The 16,828-nt window shown below is 37.4% G+C and overlaps 8 protein-coding genes and 2 non-coding genes across 10 annotated transcripts; 7 read left to right on the top strand and 3 right to left on the bottom strand.

Moving 5' to 3' along the window:
• Positions 1-1,508: 1,508 nt before the first annotated feature.
• Positions 1,509-2,549, top strand: adh8 (alcohol dehydrogenase; the record flags this gene model as incomplete). The annotated part of the gene is made up of 1 exon (XM_056182862.1): positions 1,509-2,549. One exon carries the CDS (start codon positions 1,509-1,511, stop codon positions 2,547-2,549), a length of 1,041 nt encoding a protein of 346 aa, XP_056038323.1.
• A 703-nt stretch (positions 2,550-3,252) lies between these two features.
• Positions 3,253-3,825, bottom strand: SOMG_04074 (uncharacterized protein; the record flags this gene model as incomplete). The annotated part of the gene is made up of 1 exon (XM_056182861.1): positions 3,253-3,825. The coding sequence occupies one exon, from the start codon at positions 3,823-3,825 to the stop codon at positions 3,253-3,255; it is 573 nt and encodes a 190-aa protein (XP_056037447.1).
• Positions 3,826-4,501: 676 nt separating this feature from the next.
• Positions 4,502-4,778, bottom strand: SOMG_04073 (1,3-beta-glucanosyltransferase; the record flags this gene model as incomplete). Its single annotated transcript, XM_056182860.1, has 2 exons — positions 4,502-4,684; positions 4,710-4,778. The coding sequence occupies 2 exons, from the start codon at positions 4,776-4,778 to the stop codon at positions 4,502-4,504; spliced, it is 252 nt and encodes an 83-aa protein (XP_056037968.1).
• Positions 4,779-6,448: 1,670 nt separating this feature from the next.
• On the top strand, positions 6,449-6,563 carry SOMG_10088. The gene has a single exon (XR_008803621.1). It is a non-coding gene; the product is annotated as a 5S ribosomal RNA (ribosomal RNA).
• A 954-nt stretch (positions 6,564-7,517) lies between these two features.
• On the top strand, positions 7,518-8,598 carry wtf35 (wtf meiotic driver; the record flags this gene model as incomplete). Its single annotated transcript, XM_056182859.1, has 5 exons — positions 7,518-7,632; positions 7,830-8,093; positions 8,139-8,387; positions 8,428-8,468; positions 8,518-8,598. 5 exons carry the CDS (start codon positions 7,518-7,520, stop codon positions 8,596-8,598), a joined length of 750 nt encoding a protein of 249 aa, XP_056037760.1.
• A 2,340-nt stretch (positions 8,599-10,938) lies between these two features.
• On the top strand, positions 10,939-11,241 carry SOMG_04071 (uncharacterized protein; the record flags this gene model as incomplete). Its single annotated transcript, XM_056182858.1, has 1 exon — positions 10,939-11,241. One exon carries the CDS (start codon positions 10,939-10,941, stop codon positions 11,239-11,241), a length of 303 nt encoding a protein of 100 aa, XP_056037964.1.
• Positions 11,242-12,042: 801 nt separating this feature from the next.
• Positions 12,043-12,614, top strand: SOMG_04070 (GXWXG protein; the record flags this gene model as incomplete). The annotated part of the gene is made up of 3 exons (XM_056182857.1): positions 12,043-12,050; positions 12,106-12,382; positions 12,441-12,614. The coding sequence occupies 3 exons, from the start codon at positions 12,043-12,045 to the stop codon at positions 12,612-12,614; spliced, it is 459 nt and encodes a 152-aa protein (XP_056037962.1).
• A 441-nt stretch (positions 12,615-13,055) lies between these two features.
• Positions 13,056-13,159, top strand: SOMG_10087. Its single transcript, XR_008803620.1, has one exon. It is a non-coding gene; the product is annotated as a 5S ribosomal RNA (ribosomal RNA).
• Positions 13,160-13,477: 318 nt separating this feature from the next.
• On the bottom strand, positions 13,478-14,332 carry SOMG_04069 (uncharacterized protein; the record flags this gene model as incomplete). The annotated part of the gene is made up of 3 exons (XM_056182856.1): positions 13,478-13,611; positions 13,641-13,781; positions 13,837-14,332. The coding sequence occupies 3 exons, from the start codon at positions 14,330-14,332 to the stop codon at positions 13,478-13,480; spliced, it is 771 nt and encodes a 256-aa protein (XP_056038370.1).
• Positions 14,333-15,221: 889 nt separating this feature from the next.
• wtf34 (wtf meiotic driver) lies at positions 15,222-16,364 on the top strand (the record flags this gene model as incomplete). The annotated part of the gene is made up of 5 exons (XM_056182855.1): positions 15,222-15,336; positions 15,529-15,789; positions 15,836-16,057; positions 16,096-16,227; positions 16,285-16,364. 5 exons carry the CDS (start codon positions 15,222-15,224, stop codon positions 16,362-16,364), a joined length of 810 nt encoding a protein of 269 aa, XP_056037863.1.
• Between the last annotated feature and the right edge of the window lie 464 nt (positions 16,365-16,828).

Here is a 16,828-nt window from a genome sequence, read left to right as displayed (position 1 = left end):
TTTCATTTTTTTGCCCTCATCTTTGATTTTCCACACTCTAAAGAATTGTCTGCCTTTTCTAAGGTAAAATTGTTTTCCTCCGTTTCTCTTTCTTCTGCCTTATTCTCCCTTTTAGCTTGTAGCCCAATTTCTTCTCTTGCAGCTCCTCTAACCGACCGTTCTGATATCAAACAGAATGAAGAGTTTTCTGTAATGAGCCTCCGCTCAGGTAACGCTAACGCTCATTTCCATTCCTTTTATGTTGGTGACAACAATAACGTCTACCTCGATCCTTATGATAATGGAACTGAAGCGGCCAAATTTACTTTAGCAGATACTTATTTACTCCATGAAAGATTTTCTGCTCACCTTGGCGATAACAGTGCGTTATACTTTCAACGTAATGATGAGGGTTCCATTTTTGGATTTGATTTTGGAGAACGCATTGCTTCTGGCTATGCTCTGGAACTTCATGGACAAAACCCCGTAGCTTGTCCTATCGAAGAAAATTCCTCTGTTTACTCTGTCTTTTTTGGGAAAGAAAATGGTAATAGCAAGTGTATTGGCTTTACAGCCCTTGCAATTCCAAATAATCCTGTTTCTTCTTCTTCTTCTTCTTCTTCTACTGCGGCCCCTTCCAATGCTGCTAAAATATAAGATGTTCTCATCGGAAGCAAGAAAGTGAAAAAGCTATGCCAAAGATGTAAGCCAACGACGAAAAAGACTGCCAACTTTCACTTTCATATTGAAAAAAGTAGTAACCATATTGAAGTTGATGTCCCAGTGACATTAGAAAACTCGTGCGGGCTCTAGAATCTTACATCTGTCACCAATATTCTCACTATTTGGGCAAATCGCCCTGGCCGCGAAGCTGGAATCGATCGCTTCAACTGCTCTTCCAATAATTATGATTACACCACAAATATCAATCTGTTTTCCCACTTTGTTTACGTTGATATAGAGTAATATACTCTATAAAGTAATTAGAATCAAAACTTTAAAGTAATATTAGAGCTTGCTCTGACATTATCGTGACAATGGTTTTACGTCTTTTCTTGGACAAACGTAATATCTAAAATTCGTTTTACCAGCAATATGTTTGTTTTTATTGAATTGAACGTAGCTTCGCAAACGAACTCATCGCTTTCATTGCACTTCAGTTAGACTTTCAAAGCGACGGCCCATCTCAATTCTTGCTTCATTTTTTCAATCCATGTTGTACATATACCTTTCAAAACATATGTTCAAAATCAATATTTGCTTTCCCCGATGATCACTTAAATTCCCAATGTGTTCAATCGTACTCGAAAGAAAAATTTCAAAACTAAAATAGTGGACGAATGCCTAATTAGTAAGAAACGAGCCAAGCTTACTAAATACGTAAACGGAGGTTATATAAGCAAACGAAAATTTCAAACCTCACAATGATATAAATACCATTTTATGTATATTAAACAAACCAAAAAGCTACACAATCAAAGAAAATACCCATCATAGGATATTTAAACTGATAAGTGGACTGTTTTAAGATGCCATTGCAATACGTAGTTAGCGACACTAAGAGTGGCTTTGATCAACTCAAGATCGAAGACACCAAGGAAGTTCAATCCCTTAAGCCTAATGAGGTTCAGGTAAATCTCAAGGCGGCTTCTCTCAATTACAGAGATTTGATTATTACAAAGGGCATGTATCCTCTTCATTTGAATCTTCCGGTAGTTCCCGGCTCTGATGGTGTCGGTGTTGTTGAAAAGGTCGGTAGTGATGTGGATGAATATAAGCCTGGCGACAAAGTGGTTTGCAATTTCTTCGCTGATTACGTTGACGGAAAACCAACCCAGCACGGCTATGGTAGTGCCTTGGGTGGTACTGTGAACGGTGCTTTCCGCAAAGTTGGTTTCTTCCCTGCTCATGCCCTGAATCATGCACCTAGGAACTTGAGCTTCGAAGAGACATCCACTTTGCCTTGTGCTGCCGTGACCGCATGGAACGCCTTGTTTGGTTGCGAGGATAAATTGAAACCGGGTCAAAATGTCTTGATCCAGGGTACTGGTGGTGTTTCCATCTTTGCTCTCCAATTCGCCGCGGCTGCTGGTGCTCGTACCACAGTACTTTCTTCTTCCGATGAGAAACTGAAAATTGCCAAGAATTTGGGTGCTACCAACTTGATCAATTACAAGACGAACCCCGAATGGGCCAAACCTGCTTTGGAAGCTACCGACAATGTTGGTTATCATCATGTCGTCGAAGTCGGCGGTGAAAAAACATTGGGTCAATCTTTGGATGTCTTGGTTTTAGGCGGAGTCATCAGCTCGATTGGTTTCCTTGCTCAAGAAGGTGCCAGCCTTAATGTCACCTCGTTGATTGGCAAAATTCTCAACAAGAATGCCATCATCCGTGGTATCTTTGTTGGACATGTCCACATGTTTGCAGACATGATTGCTTGTATTGAGGCAAACGATATTCACCCTCTCGTTGACAAGGTATTTCCCTTTGAACAGCTGAGGGAAGCTTATGACTACCTATGGAGTCAAAAGCACGTTGGTAAGGTTGTTCTCAAGATTGATTCTTAAATATAAGTGAAATGAGGCAAAGACGATGAGCAGCTTTTCACTTAACACTAGCTATCTAGCTATGAAGCAGAGTAGTAACCTATCCTGAATAAGCGACCATTTACGATTATATAAGCTGTTGAAGGGATTTGTCACAGGTTGGGTCTCACTTGTTATGAGGATAAGTTAGCGTCATTGTCATAAATGGTATACGATATTACTATTATTTTGATACAATAATCACATTGTATTATCAAATGCGTTATTACATAAAGTAAATGTTTATTTTTGCGATTGAAAACTTTGAAAATCTAAAAAAAAGGCTGAAAAGGAGCTTACTAATTCTAGAAAGATATATATGTATACCTCTAATTGAGAGCTCAACTCTTCAGATAGGAAGATTTGACTGATCTAGCTAAATAGATTGTTCATAACACTTTGTTAGTGAATCAGATCCCTGGGAGCTATTGCTATTCAATTCAAGTAGTACCAAAAGCATCCAATTGAAAGTCAAACATACAATTTACTGAATTGTTATTACATACATCTTTTCCTCTGAATACTTATTCTCACAACGAGTGAGACGTCGCCTGTGACAGTTATATGCATAATAAGATCGACATTTATAATTATAGAGTCCTGGATATGACACCTCCCGTAATCAATGGACACTGTGAAAAAGATAGAAATGCTATATTGAGCCATGAAGATGACTAGTGATCCCTTACTCTTTTAGTATGTTGGTAAACATCTCTCCATCTTCCATTCCAGTTTTGTTGTGATCATTACGGAAACGCCATAATTCTAAGTCACGGGCACTGTCTTTACATTCTTTATTCTTGATAAAGTTTCCACTTCTTATTAACCCTAATTTCGTGGTATAAGCCAGCCAGCAGTCGCAGATTAGACAAACAGCATCAGAAATAGCGGTCAGGGGCCCCTCGCTTTGACTTGGTTCTTCGTCAGAGCGGTTTTCTATATCTTTTGGCTCTAATATGGGGAACCCACGTATTCTAAGATTATGTTTAGCAGAATCCTCCAAGTCGCTTATGGTATCTCTGTTGATGCCTGCTTCAGTAGGCCAAACGCTAACATGGTTGTTTTCTCCTTCAATTCGATACTTCCACTTGTTTGCCTGGTCACCTAACATGTCAATCACCATACTAATAATAGCCCAAGTAACGGCTTGTATATCTATGTGAGCATCGACTGCATCTCGTGATTTCTTATTTGGCAAGATATAATTGTCATAATCCCTGTTGTAATTCGAAATGGTATTATAATCTTCAATATCCATAGCGGGAACTGGTAAGCAAAGCAAAGGATGGGTGAAATTCGCTGATCAATCGTTGTCCATCGCATGCAGCTATATATATAATATACATGGATGACTCACGAACCGTTATGACGCAAAGGCTATTTGAAACTCGGTAGTTCGGTCTTCAAAGCAATATCGAATTCAATCTCGCCTGTCTGATGTTCGCAACTTGTAGCCCGTCAAATTTTATTATTTCTGAAACAGGTTGAGTTTATCTAGAAAAGGAGTGTTAAAAGAATTGGCTCGGTTACTCGATGAGAACGGTTGGTCCACAAGTTTTGGATTACTTGCTTTCAAGAAGAGAGCCCATAATATTCCATATAACGGTTTAGTTTAGTCTTCTTTATTTTATATTTGTGTTTGAAGGTGTCAATTGTACATCATATTCAGACATGAATGAATGGTGGTGGTACTGTTTTATTCCTTGGTGGGCTTCTATAGTCTTAAAGTAGAGTTTCGCAATGTAGACTAGAAAAGAAGGATTAAAATCACATTAAAACAATCAATTTCTTTTAAAATAAATAAAATTTCATGACTAGGATTCATCAAAGATAGGATGCCAATACCTCCGCTCCAAACGTCAGTCATGTTTTTGGAGTATATCGCCTGGACAACTTCAGTCAAGATACGAGGGTGAATGATGTTGCAGCCCAATTCAGAAAAAAAAGATGGGAACAGTGATATTTTGGAGCTCATTTGTACGAGCAGCATAACCGGAAGCATACAAGTTAGAGTCACCACACCATTCATAGTAATTGTAACCCAAAAAGTCAGCCTCTGTAGCATTGTCCTGAGGAGTATTGGTAGCAATCTTGACAACCTCATTACCAGTAAAGGTCTACATTCATTTCTAAATTTTAAACTTTAATAGCCGGTTTAGTAATCTCTTGCAATCTTTTCTTTTTTTGAGACTTCAATGAATCCCTTGGCATGATTTAGGAATTACAGATGGAAACCATCAGAAAGAGAAAATACAGGATACAAACAAATACCTGCGTTAGCTATCTTTATGAAAGGTATGTAACTTATGTCGTAACCTTCAAACTGCAAGTTGAATCTGGCCCAACTTTCTGAAGATTGGTCGTATCTAACTATGCAAGTAGTAAAAGTCATTCCAATTGCAGAAAACATTGCTAGAAACGTAATTCCAATTGCAGAAAATATTGCTAGAAAAAAAATTATTATTTCCGCTTGACAAGCATTCTTATATCTATGAGATTCCATCTGATGAACACGTTTATAATTTAATAATAATAAATAAATCATGTCGAGCTTATGCGATCACTAAAAAAGAAAAGGAAATGAGAAGTCTCAGTCCAGTTTTAAATTCAGCTAATTCCGCTTTATACTAGCTAAATACTAGCTAAATCAAACTAGCTTCCCTTCTATATGTTCTATCGGAAACAAGTGGTTATTTCCAATTGGTGTCAGTTTATGCTGAAAGGACAAAAGTTCCCCCCTTTGTATTTTTTAGTAGTACATAAATCTCAAATATTAAAAACCTGGAAATGAATCAACTCCTACACAATGTCTGAGGTGAATCGTCTCGCTATTGTAGTTATTCCAAAATCTTCATTTGATAATCGCCAAATTCTTAGGTAAATGATGATGCTAGATAGGTTTTTGATGAAAAAAGACTTCTGTTCCGTATATTCACTATATCTACCTCTATCTCTATCTCTAACTCTAACTCTTTTTTGTCTTGTATCTCTTCCTTCTTCATCTAAAAAGGAAATGGTGTACACATAGAATTAAAATTCGCGACATACCTTTTCTTTTGTCCATCACTTTTAGCGACCGGAAAATAATCTACCTTAAAATTGTGATGTCTCTGGCCGAACTTTGTAAATCTTTAAAAGGTATGCAATTGTATCTTCAACATAACTTGCAATTATGATATATGGATGTAGTTTCACACTTGATGATCCGTTTCCAAAAGGTAAAGGTGAGTAGGCTCAGGTGAAAATACATTACTATCTAGACTTTTGATATTATCAATGTGATGTATTCACTCTGAAAAATAGATGCAAGTTTGTCATTATTTGCTGCACACTTTGGCAAGAACACCAAAAAATATCTCTGCGAAACTACCAAAATATAAAGAAAAACAAAAAAAAAAAAGAAAAAAATAAATAAAACAAACTGAAAGTTCAAAATTTAAAAATAAATATAGTTAAAACACGAAGCAAATTACTCAAAAACAAACGCAAGGAAGAATGGAATGCGGTGAAGAAGTAGCGAAACGTGATTAAAAAGAAAAGCTGTACTCTGCTGAAAGTGAAAAAAGGAAAAGCGCAATATGTAAGAAAATCAAAAGTATTAAATAGGAAAGAAACTTACACAAAAAGCAAAAAAAAAAAGGAGGAAATGAGAAATAATTTCCAAGAACAGAATCACCACTTTTCCGTCATCAATAATAATAAATATCGATAGGAGACAGAGGAGGGGTAAGAGGGACAAAATGTTTTTAAAAAATAGTAGCAAATACTTTCTGAAGAAAACGTTACTCAGAATGCATTCTAGGAAAACCCATCTTTCAAACAACCAGTGATGAACTGCATTTGCTAAACAAAAATGCATCATCTTTTCAAGTTGAGAGTCTACGGCCACACCTAGGCGAAAACACCAGTTCCCGTCCGATCACTGCAGTTAAGCGTCTGAGGGCCTCGTTAGTACTATGGTTGGAGACAACATGGGAATCCGGGGTGCTGTAGGCTTTTTTCTTTACTTTTCTTTTTTAGTGTATGGAAAGTACATGGCTGTCGTTTTGACTGGGATGGTCCTTTGACTTAGTGATACTAGTGATTGCAAGGAAGCAATAGCCATCCATGGTTCAATAAATAATTAAATTCCTTATTAGTTAGAAATTAAAAGATTTTATAAGAATCAGTAATTAAAAAGTGCTTGAAGAATGAATATAAGAAACAAAATGCAAAGATAAGCATAAGCATGCTGGAGAAAAATCGAAAAGAACAAACTATGCTTTACTTTCCGTATAAATCAACTCCCACCGCTTTCAACATCCCTAGACTGACCCGGTTCCTGGCGTAACCCTGGAGATTGCTCAGTATGTTCAGAGGACAGTTGTTTGAAAATATTGTCACTACGATCGTTGAACTGGTTTTCAGGCTCTGCTGGCATAGTGTTTAACGGGATACAGTATCAGTCGTCAAGTTGTTTCTTTCCGAAGGCATCCTGAAGCCTAGAGAATTAGTAATTGCAAATGCAACTGGGTGGATTTCAAAAAAAGCAAAGTCCGATCCTGTTTGAATATCATTCAAACTGATTAGCACTGTTCTTTCTAACGCTGGTTCTATGTTTACATTTTGTAATAAACGACGACTCTTTTGGATTATACTATTACGAAAAATCGCAATGAGGACTGTGACCAGTCAGTGACATAATGTCGCTGATTTATGAATTGAGACATGCGAAAAGCCACTACCAAGATTTTTTTCAAACTGGCATCTTTGGTTTTAAAGCAAACTAATCTTGCAAAACGAAGTTTGCTTTTTAAGCAAGATCCAATTCCCTTTTTTTTCCTGACAGATTTTTGACAGATCTGTGAAAATTGGAGCCAGTTCTTACGGACTTTTTTTGGTGATTCTAGTTGATTTCGTTTAGAGTGTAAAAATCGGTATCATTAAAGGGATCTAATTGCCATTGTAAATATGAAAAACAAGTACTCTCCTATTTCAGATTCTGATGACTCTTCCAAAACGCTCAATGATGAAAAGGCAGATAGTCGGTCGTCTCCTTCAGATGGTACGCCTCCTCCGTATACAGGTAAGATTTGTTGAATTAAAATAGAGAGGTTAATTCTTTCTGTTCTTGTTGGAACGGCTCATGATGGAAGAATCATGCTTGTTTATTTATTTGTCGGGTTTGAAACTAATAACCTTGTCGATAACTGTCAACAAACAGGGCGAATACCTCTATCCTTTCACAAACAACGAAAGAACAGTTACTAATACATCCATTAGCTTCAAACAAGTTTATCGATTTAGAAATGGCTGATGGATCCGCTCAGAATTCCGCCCAAGAATCTGTTAATAACACCAGGTCGGACCCTTCAACGAATGAAGAGTGGTGGAAAAACTTTTCCGTAGGCATAATGACTATTATAGCTATTTTATATAATACTGTTTTTCTAGCCATAGTTTTTGGTTACAAGGTTTCTCCGTATACGAATGTTTTTTACGGGCTTGCTGGCGGTTCTATTGGGTCCATTTTTATTTTCCTATTTAGTAAGTCAACAATTTCTTGTTTTCAACCAACTGACTTATTTTTAGTGATTCTTGTAACCTATCCGGAATGGTACAGGCAAGCTGGAAGAGCAACCAAAAAGGTTCTTAAGAAATCTGGAAGAGCAACAAAGAAAGTGGCACCAGCTGTGTGTAAAGCCCTAATTATACTGATAAGTTTGAATGGAGTCGGTGGTTACGTTTTGAAATTATCAGGAGGTTTTGAATATATACATTCAGCTGCGATGTTGGTTGTTTTGGCAGTACTGAACATATGCTTCTTTGTTCTTCTCATTCGTAAGGTTCTATTTTCTATCAACTGTTCTAACTTGTTCAGATAACCCAGATGCAATTGAAGATCATGTGCCTACACGTCTAGTAAGTACATTTGGTATTCTTAATTTAGGATTTTTCATTAACCTTTCAGAATAGAATTAGCAGGAATGGTCCACCTCGTAACGAAGAGATCGAACTTCAACCTCTTGCTGAGCAAAGCGCTAATGTTTGAGCTTTTGATTTTTTATTTATGATCTTACTGAGAATGCTTTACTTCTTTGTAGTTTGCCACTTCTTTGGGAGCATCCGTGTACATTGCTGTCCATCAAGTGCATTCGAGTTCACAAAAGCAAGGATCAGACGGGTCCAGCAGAGTTTTATTGCTTTTCTCATTCACTCTTTCATGAATCTTTTTAATTCGTCTCGCAATATCGTTGTTTACGTATCGTTCATTTTCTTCGTGAGTAGAATCGAACACCCTTTTTAATGATTATTTACATATTTTGACGAAGACTCCATCGTAATAAACTAGTGTTTTACTCAATAGCTTGCCGTGGTAATTGCATATCCTTCATAAACGGTAGTCAAGGCCGAAATATTGCGGTGTAATCATACAGAAGAGTGTTTGCTTCAAAATGTAAACAAGAAAGTCCTTACTGGAACACACTGAATTACTAGTAATCTTACAGACAGGAACAAACGTCCACGGCCGCACCTAGGCAAAAACACCAGACCAGTTCCCGTTCGATGACTGCAGTAAAGCATCTGAGGGTCTCGTTAGTTTCGTGCTATGGTTGGAGACAACATGGAAATCCGGGGTGCTGTGGGCTCTTTCAACTTTTAACGTTCCTTTTTCTTTCTTTTCCAAAATTTTCTTTTAGGTCCAACAGGTTGAACCAAAAGGGCCTGCTAGCGTTGATGAATAAGTGACGCTTCTGTTTAACTAGGCCAGTAATCCTGGTAAAATCCCCGACTAAAAGGAAAAAGAAATATGTTTCTTTCTTTCCTTTATATAATATATATTTATTAAAGCCATCCCATTCTTAAGGAGATGGTCTCGATAGCTAGTATGCAAGACGTTCCTCACTCCCAACCGTTCTAGCTTTTGATCAAAATACCAATTTCATCAATGATTACAACGACTGGACAAAGGTATTGATAGCGCGAATTGCAATCTGAACAATCTTGTCACCGTCACCAGCATCGGGGTCAAACGAACTCACCGTAAGTGATTTGGGGGTATACCTCTTGGGTATCAAGTTCATGCAGACGATCAAGTCAGATTCAAACAAACCACCAGAAGATGAATAATCGTTAACTTTTCCGCGTGACTCTTCCAAGACATCCAAATCGATATGAACCAGAGCCGGACTGTATGACCGCCGTTCAAGTTGGGTAATGAGCTCGCGGATGAAATCCACTTTCCTTGAGGTGTCACCTCAAATATTTTTTTTGCCAGCACCAATTACGCGTTTCGCTGAACCCTGGATTGATCGCGTAGACCACAATATAGGAACGGAGATAGTCAAATGGCTCAAATACCGGCACACTTTTCATTAACGTCTTCCAACTTTCACCTTTGAGTATGGACAAATCCATGGATTAACATAGCCGTTCTCGTGGACATCAGGAGGGTCAAGATCGTTATGAGCATCATAGTAAATGAACGCTAAATCCTTGATTTTCAGCGCACACGCGACAACAGAGATAGCCATCCAGTTGCCAAAAATAATAAGGGGAAACGTATCCTTGGTGACGGCCTCGGTAGCTGCAATCGATGTACGACGCAAAATCTCAATTCTGTGGCCGATTTCATCCTCGAATTCGTCCACGCGATTGATTTCCTTCAACTCAATCTTGGCACCCAGTCGTTCTAGTTTTTCACTAATCCCAGCGATCGAATTCCGTTCGGACCATTGCTCACACGGTGATCACCAAGGCCAACATGATAGGGAGAAAAGATAATGGTAATGGTACAGGCGGACATTATAAGTTTGATATTTATTTATTTTTTTTTTGGAACAATCATTTTGGTAATTATAAGTTTTAACCATAATGAAAACACCCTAATTCTTTTCTTTACTTTTATATCTTTGTTAATGGTCTAAACTTTTGTTATCAGAACACATCCAACTGTTTTCTAATTCAACCAGTCTAAAATTTTGCAACTCAATGTAGACTTGCATCTACTCTTTGCAAAGAATGTATAAAAAGAAAAAGAAATCCCCATTCGTAAAAATCCAAGGACATCAGCAATACTACAGATTTAAATCGCTAATTATTCTGGTTCATTACTCGCAATATTCATGTCGTTTTTCCTTTTTACGTTGGTGAACCATGCTGAGCTTGACTGTCATTCAACCTTGTTTCTTTATATTTACGGACAGTTTTTGTCTGCATTTTTACCATCCTGTTCATCGGACATTTGGGTTATAGGATAATAGGATAATAGGATAATACAAGTTGGGAATTACAGAATAAGCAATCATTTGTCAATTGGATGGACTAATAACGCTGGGATTTGAGTGAGAAAATCTTGCTAGGTCATAAAGTTCCTTTATAGCTCCAGTTGATGGATCATCTGAAAACAACTTTTCACCCAAAAAAATACGTATTGAATACCCCTGCTTGCAATTCTCCCCCTTTGAACAGGAAATTTCTCTTTTCCTCAAAAGGTAAATTGAAAAACTCCATCGCTGTCTGTTCTATATCAAATCCATGGCTTTTCACCATGAAAAATCCCCATTCTATACATGCATTGACCACATCCTTACTGAGAAGATTTGTATTTTGTCCAGAAAAATCTGTCAAGGGTAAATGTAACGATTCCACTTGGCATAGATTTAGTTATTCATGTAATGAGAGTCCAAAATGAGAGAATTCCAAAAGTTAGACGGACGTAGAATTCTTTGTTGTTGTATGGCAAAAGTCAATAAAACAGTAGTAGTAAGTTCTTTTTACATTCGATACCACTTTTACTCACGAAAAGCCACTAAACTTATGTAGTATCGTTCGTCATATATGTACTTATCTCGCTTGTCACTAGGCATTTGCATTTGGTAAACGAAAAATTATTTTTTATACGACCGGGGCATCATTCGTTTCACCCTTGGCATCCGAATTTAACAACACTTACTATTAAGCTCAGAAGTCTCGTTCTTACTAGTAAACATCCCTCCATATTCAATCTGGCTAACGAAATAGAATTAACGAGACGGAATACAACACAAAGATCATGTTTAGTATACATTGCTAGCTACATTTATAGGCATAAAGGCATGATTTTCTCGCGATATGCATTTTTTCTATAGTGTAGTACTCCGTATAATAAGAGGAGGACGGAAATCCAATTATGATGACACTGTTACTAATATAGTGATACATACGATAATGTCTAATACCACTTTTTACCTTGGCGATTTTCTTTCTTCCTCGTATCAACCAAACCTGCATTGAAAGGCCAACAAGAAGCTTTCCTTGTTTAAAAGTCTGTCAATTTCAACCAAAAAGGAACACTAGCATTGATGAATAATTAGGAGAGCGTCATAGTAACTAACCAAACTTTTTCATTCATTTATTCTTTCTCTTTCTATCTCTTTCTTTCTACTACTATTTTGAAGGTGTGTCGTATAGCGTAACAAAAAAATCCTACTGTTGGAATTATTAACTTTGCAAAATGATTGCGTAAGTCTTTAGAACTTGAATATTAGATTTAATCAATTCAGCTGACATTTTGCAGTCCAGAGAAGAAGTTTTTTGATTTAACAAGGGTCACGGGACATATTCCTGAAAAGGATGTTGAGACAATATTCGACAAGCTCAAACCAGTCTCACCGTCGTTCATGATTGGTGAGTGGACTGGTGGAGACTTTGACACCGGCCATATTGGCCATAAATACCTTGAAGATATGCGCTGGGCTGGCAAGGCATTTCGGTCTATTGATGATGGTGACCCTATCCTTATTTATAATGACAAGGGTCATCGGGTGTGGAACAAGGACTGGGGTCACGCCTCTGTAAGTTCAATCATTTTATTATTAGTAGTCATCAAACTAATGTGTTATTACATTGTAGCTACGGGAAATGATATTTCGCGATGTGACCTCAACATCAATGATTTATGACGAAAAGCCAATTTTTGACCATTTTCGTTTTATAACAGACGACATGGTTGCTGGAGCAATGGAATCACCTAAAATGTTTGGTACGGAAAGTACGTATTATTTTTATTTAACTCGCTTGAAATAAAAAAATGGCCAATGCGACGGTAGGGCCCAGGCCCACAACCATTAAAATATCCGTATTGGTGCACCTTTGCTTTCCTTTGATTGCTTTCAAAAATTTCTTTTCCGAGTCTCGCAGGAAGTGTTGCTAAAATCCTCTCTATCTTTACTCTGTAGTTTTTGTCGCCATAATTCACGCAAATGTGGATAGTCAACCACGATCTTTGCTGCAGTCTCTTGTCTCTCCAACCTCACTTGTGCAATGCTTGCTGAATCTATTCAAGTTTGGTGTGTGTAACGCCAGCCAGGATTGACCAGTGCGAAGCTAAGCCAGGAGATACGCTCGGTTCCCCTCCATTACCAAGTCGTTGAAAGATCCAAGCGTTAACATTGAAACTTTTTAAGGGAATCTATATATTCAATAAAGCTTTCATAAGAATTGTTCTCTACAAAATACACCTAGGCGACGACAACACCAGTTCCCGTCCAATCAGTGCAGTAAGTCAAAACGTCTGAGGGTCTCGTTAGTACTATGGTTGGAGACAACATGGGAATCCGGGATGCTGTAGGCTTTTCACTTTTTTATTTTACTTTTTGCTTCTCTTTGTTGCTCTTTTAAAAATTGAAGCACATGGCTTTCATCGTGATCGACATAGACGTTTGACTTATAGCTACTAGTGATTGCAGGAAGCAATGGTCATCCATGATTCAATAATTAATTAAATTCCTTATTAGTTAGAATTGAAAAGATGTTACAAGGATCAGTAATTATAAAGTGCTTGACGAATAAATATAAGAAACAAAATGCAAAGATGAAACAAAAATATAAGCATAAGCATGCTGGAGAAAAATTGAAAAGAACAAACAATGCTTTACTTTCCGTATAAATCAACTCCCACCGCTTTCAACATCCCTAGACTGACCCGGTTCCTGGCGTAACCCTGGAGATCGCTCAGTATGTTCAGAGGACGGTTGTTTAAAAGTATCATCACTACGATTGTTGAACTGGTTTTCAGGCTCTGCTGGCAAGCTGTTTAATGGGTTACTATACTATTATCATCCATCAAGTCGTTTCTATCCGATGACATCCTGAAGCCTAGAGCACTAGTAATCACAAAAAAAATCACAGAAAAAAACGAGGAAATCCCAGAAACAACTAGAGGAATCAATATAACGATTATATCCACCAACACTAAAAGTACCCCATTAGTAAACATATTTAATTAAAATTCCATCATTTCACTTACATGAACAAACATATAGAAACATGTAGAAAGCCACGACGACAAGAACAGCTGCTACAGTAGCTTGAAAGTTTACCCGTACAGATTCTTTCATCGATTCCTTTATAAAGGGGACAAGGTATTTGTAAGAAAACCAAAAGTTTACTATGACCGAAAGAATAAAGCAAAAACTAAGCCGAGCAGATTCATTTTCCTGTCTGCGTTGTGCTTCGGGGATTCTCACAATTTTTGCCGGCCAGAAAATTAACCACAATAATGCCGTCAAGACATTTCGTAAAGAAATAGAGAATATATTTCCTCCTGCCATGTTGGTAGACGCTTCTTGATGTCTGTTTTCAGAGTACGGAGGTGCATGACCTTTTTCCAAGTCGTCTAGATGAGAATAAAAGATTTCATTGTACCGTGGCAGTTCACCGTCAAACGTTGCAAGAGTGCCCAAGCGAGGAACGTCAGCTGAATCAGCATCTTTTAGCTTTTTGTATTTGTTTTTTTCAATCATTTTCTGAAACCCCTTCAAAACCTACTCAAATAGGCAGTAAACACCCAAACTCATGTCAGAACTTTTAAAACAGTAGCACACATCCGATCCGACTAACAAGCTTAATAAAATCTACTTTGTAACAACTCCAAACTACATGAATCGAGTCCACAATGGCAATGACTAGAAGTTTTGCAGTGGTGAAGCTGTCATCCACCCTCTCTGACACACATACCGATAGCTAGTAAGCGTACGCTATTCTATATAAATTTACAATGAATGAACAGTCCGAAATCGCTTTTGTTTGTTTCTATCGTGTGATTAAAATAAATTAAATAAAAATAAAGATGTACTTGTCAGTACAAATGCTGTTCGTGACAGTTTAAACGTTGCTTTTCCAGACTTCCGATGGATTTACGAATGCTAAAAGTAAGGCTACGAAAATCCAGTGTTCGAGCTTTTCCCTGGAGTTCATTAAGCCACGGTCACTGAACCTTCCAATCCCGTGTATATATCATTCAAAGCAAACAGCATGGTTGTTTTGCCAAATGTTCCTTTGTTTACATTTTGTAATAAACGACGACTCTTTTGGATTATACTATTACGAAAAATCGCAATGAGGACTGTGACCAGTCAGTGACATAATGTCACTGCTTTTATGAATTAAGACATGCGAAAAGCCACTACCAAGATTTTTTCAGAATCGTATCTTTGGTTTTAAAGCAAACTAATCTTGCAAAATAAAGTTTGCTTTTAAGCAAGATCCAATTCCTTTTTTTTTTCTGACAGATTTTTGACAGATCCTTGAGAAGTGGAACCAGTTTCTACGGACTTTTCTTGGTGATTCTAGTTGATTTCGTTGAGAGTGTAAAAGTCAGTATCATTTTGGGACTTAATTGCCATTGTAAATATGAAAAACAAATACACTCCTATTTCAGGTTCTGATGACTCTTCCAAAACGCTCAATGATGAAAAGGCAGATAGTCGGTCGTCTCCTTCAGATGGTACGCCTCCTCCGTATACAGGTAAGATTAGTTGAAATAGAAAGGAAAGGTTGATTTTTTGCGTGCTTTTTGAACGGTTCTTGATGGAAGAATCATGCTTGTTTATTTATTTGTCGGGTTTGAAACTAATAACCTTGTCGATAACTGTCAACAAACAGGGCGAATACCTCTATCCTTTCACAAACAACGAATTATTACTAATACATCCATTAGCTTCAACCAAATTTATTGATCTCGAAATGGCTGATGGATCCGCTCAGAATTCCGCCCAAGAATCTGTTAATAACTCTGGATCGGGTTGGACGAATACGTGGCAGATTATAATGCACTTGTTGTTTTTTACGTCTTTTGCGTATATGATATTTTATGCTATTTTTCTTGTCGTATTCTTTTATTTCAAGCTTTCTTTGAATGCGCTAGACCTTTGGGGGCTTTCTGCTGGCTGTGTAGCATCCTTTGCATTGTTTTTGTTTGGTAAGTTAGCGCTGTCTTTTATTTTGAAAGATTTATTAATTGTTAGCAATATTTCAAATGCCTAAAGAATGGTTCACGCAAGCTGGAAGGTTAACCAAAAACGTATTGTCAGCTATGTGTATCTCAGTATTATATGTGTGTTTTCTCGATGTCCCTGGTTTTGTCGTGTATTATGCTGCAAAAAAGTTCACAGGATTTGAAAAGATAAACAATCATTTTTACTATGCTGTTTGGTTTGTTAACGTTGTCTTGTTTCTTTATTTGACGAGTATGTCATACACCCGCGAAATATTCTAACTGTTCTAGTGAATGCAAAAGCACGTGAACTACTACTAAGATTAGTTATCGTCGATCTGAGAAACGGCATAGGCGTTGGCGTAAACGGAATAGGAAATGGTATAGGAAATGGTATAGGAAACGCTGTGGATCGTATTTTAGGTATGTACACTTCGTAAATGCTTGCTATCGTTAGGGCTTTATTAACCTATTTTAAAGGAACAAATCGAGGAGAGCAAGTACCTCAGAACGAAGAAATGGAACTTCAGCCTCTTGCTGAGCAAAGCGCTGAAGTTTGAGTTTTACCGAACCTGCTTTCATTCTTTATATTTCGCATCTTCTTTGGAAGCATCCATGTCAATTGCAGTCCATCAAGTTTCTGCATTCGCATCCACCAAAGTAAGCATTATCTTAATATTATAGCTTTAATTGCTTTTCTTATTCGCTCTTTCATGAATCTGTTGATTCGTTTCACAGCATCGTTGTTTACGCATTGTTCATCTTCTTCGTGAATAGAACACCTTTTTAATGATTATTTAATTATTCCGACGAAAATTCTGTCGTAATGAACTTCGTACTTTCCGCATATAATTCATAAATGGCAAGGACGAAAGTGATTATCGCCAGAGGTAAAATTGATTCACAGCGTAGAAAGCACAAATCTTCAGATTAAAAGATTCGACAGATGTAGCTTAATAAATTAAATTATCGTTTATATGGTGAGTCAAGTCGACGCACTATGAAAATATATTAGTGGATCCAA

Source organism: Schizosaccharomyces osmophilus, chromosome 2, assembly GCF_027921745.1.
Source record: "Schizosaccharomyces osmophilus chromosome 2, complete sequence".
Taxonomy (NCBI): domain Eukaryota; kingdom Fungi; phylum Ascomycota; class Schizosaccharomycetes; order Schizosaccharomycetales; family Schizosaccharomycetaceae; genus Schizosaccharomyces; species Schizosaccharomyces osmophilus.
The sequence above is the reverse complement of the archived record's forward strand: the minus strand, read 5'-3'. Positions and strand labels throughout refer to the sequence as shown.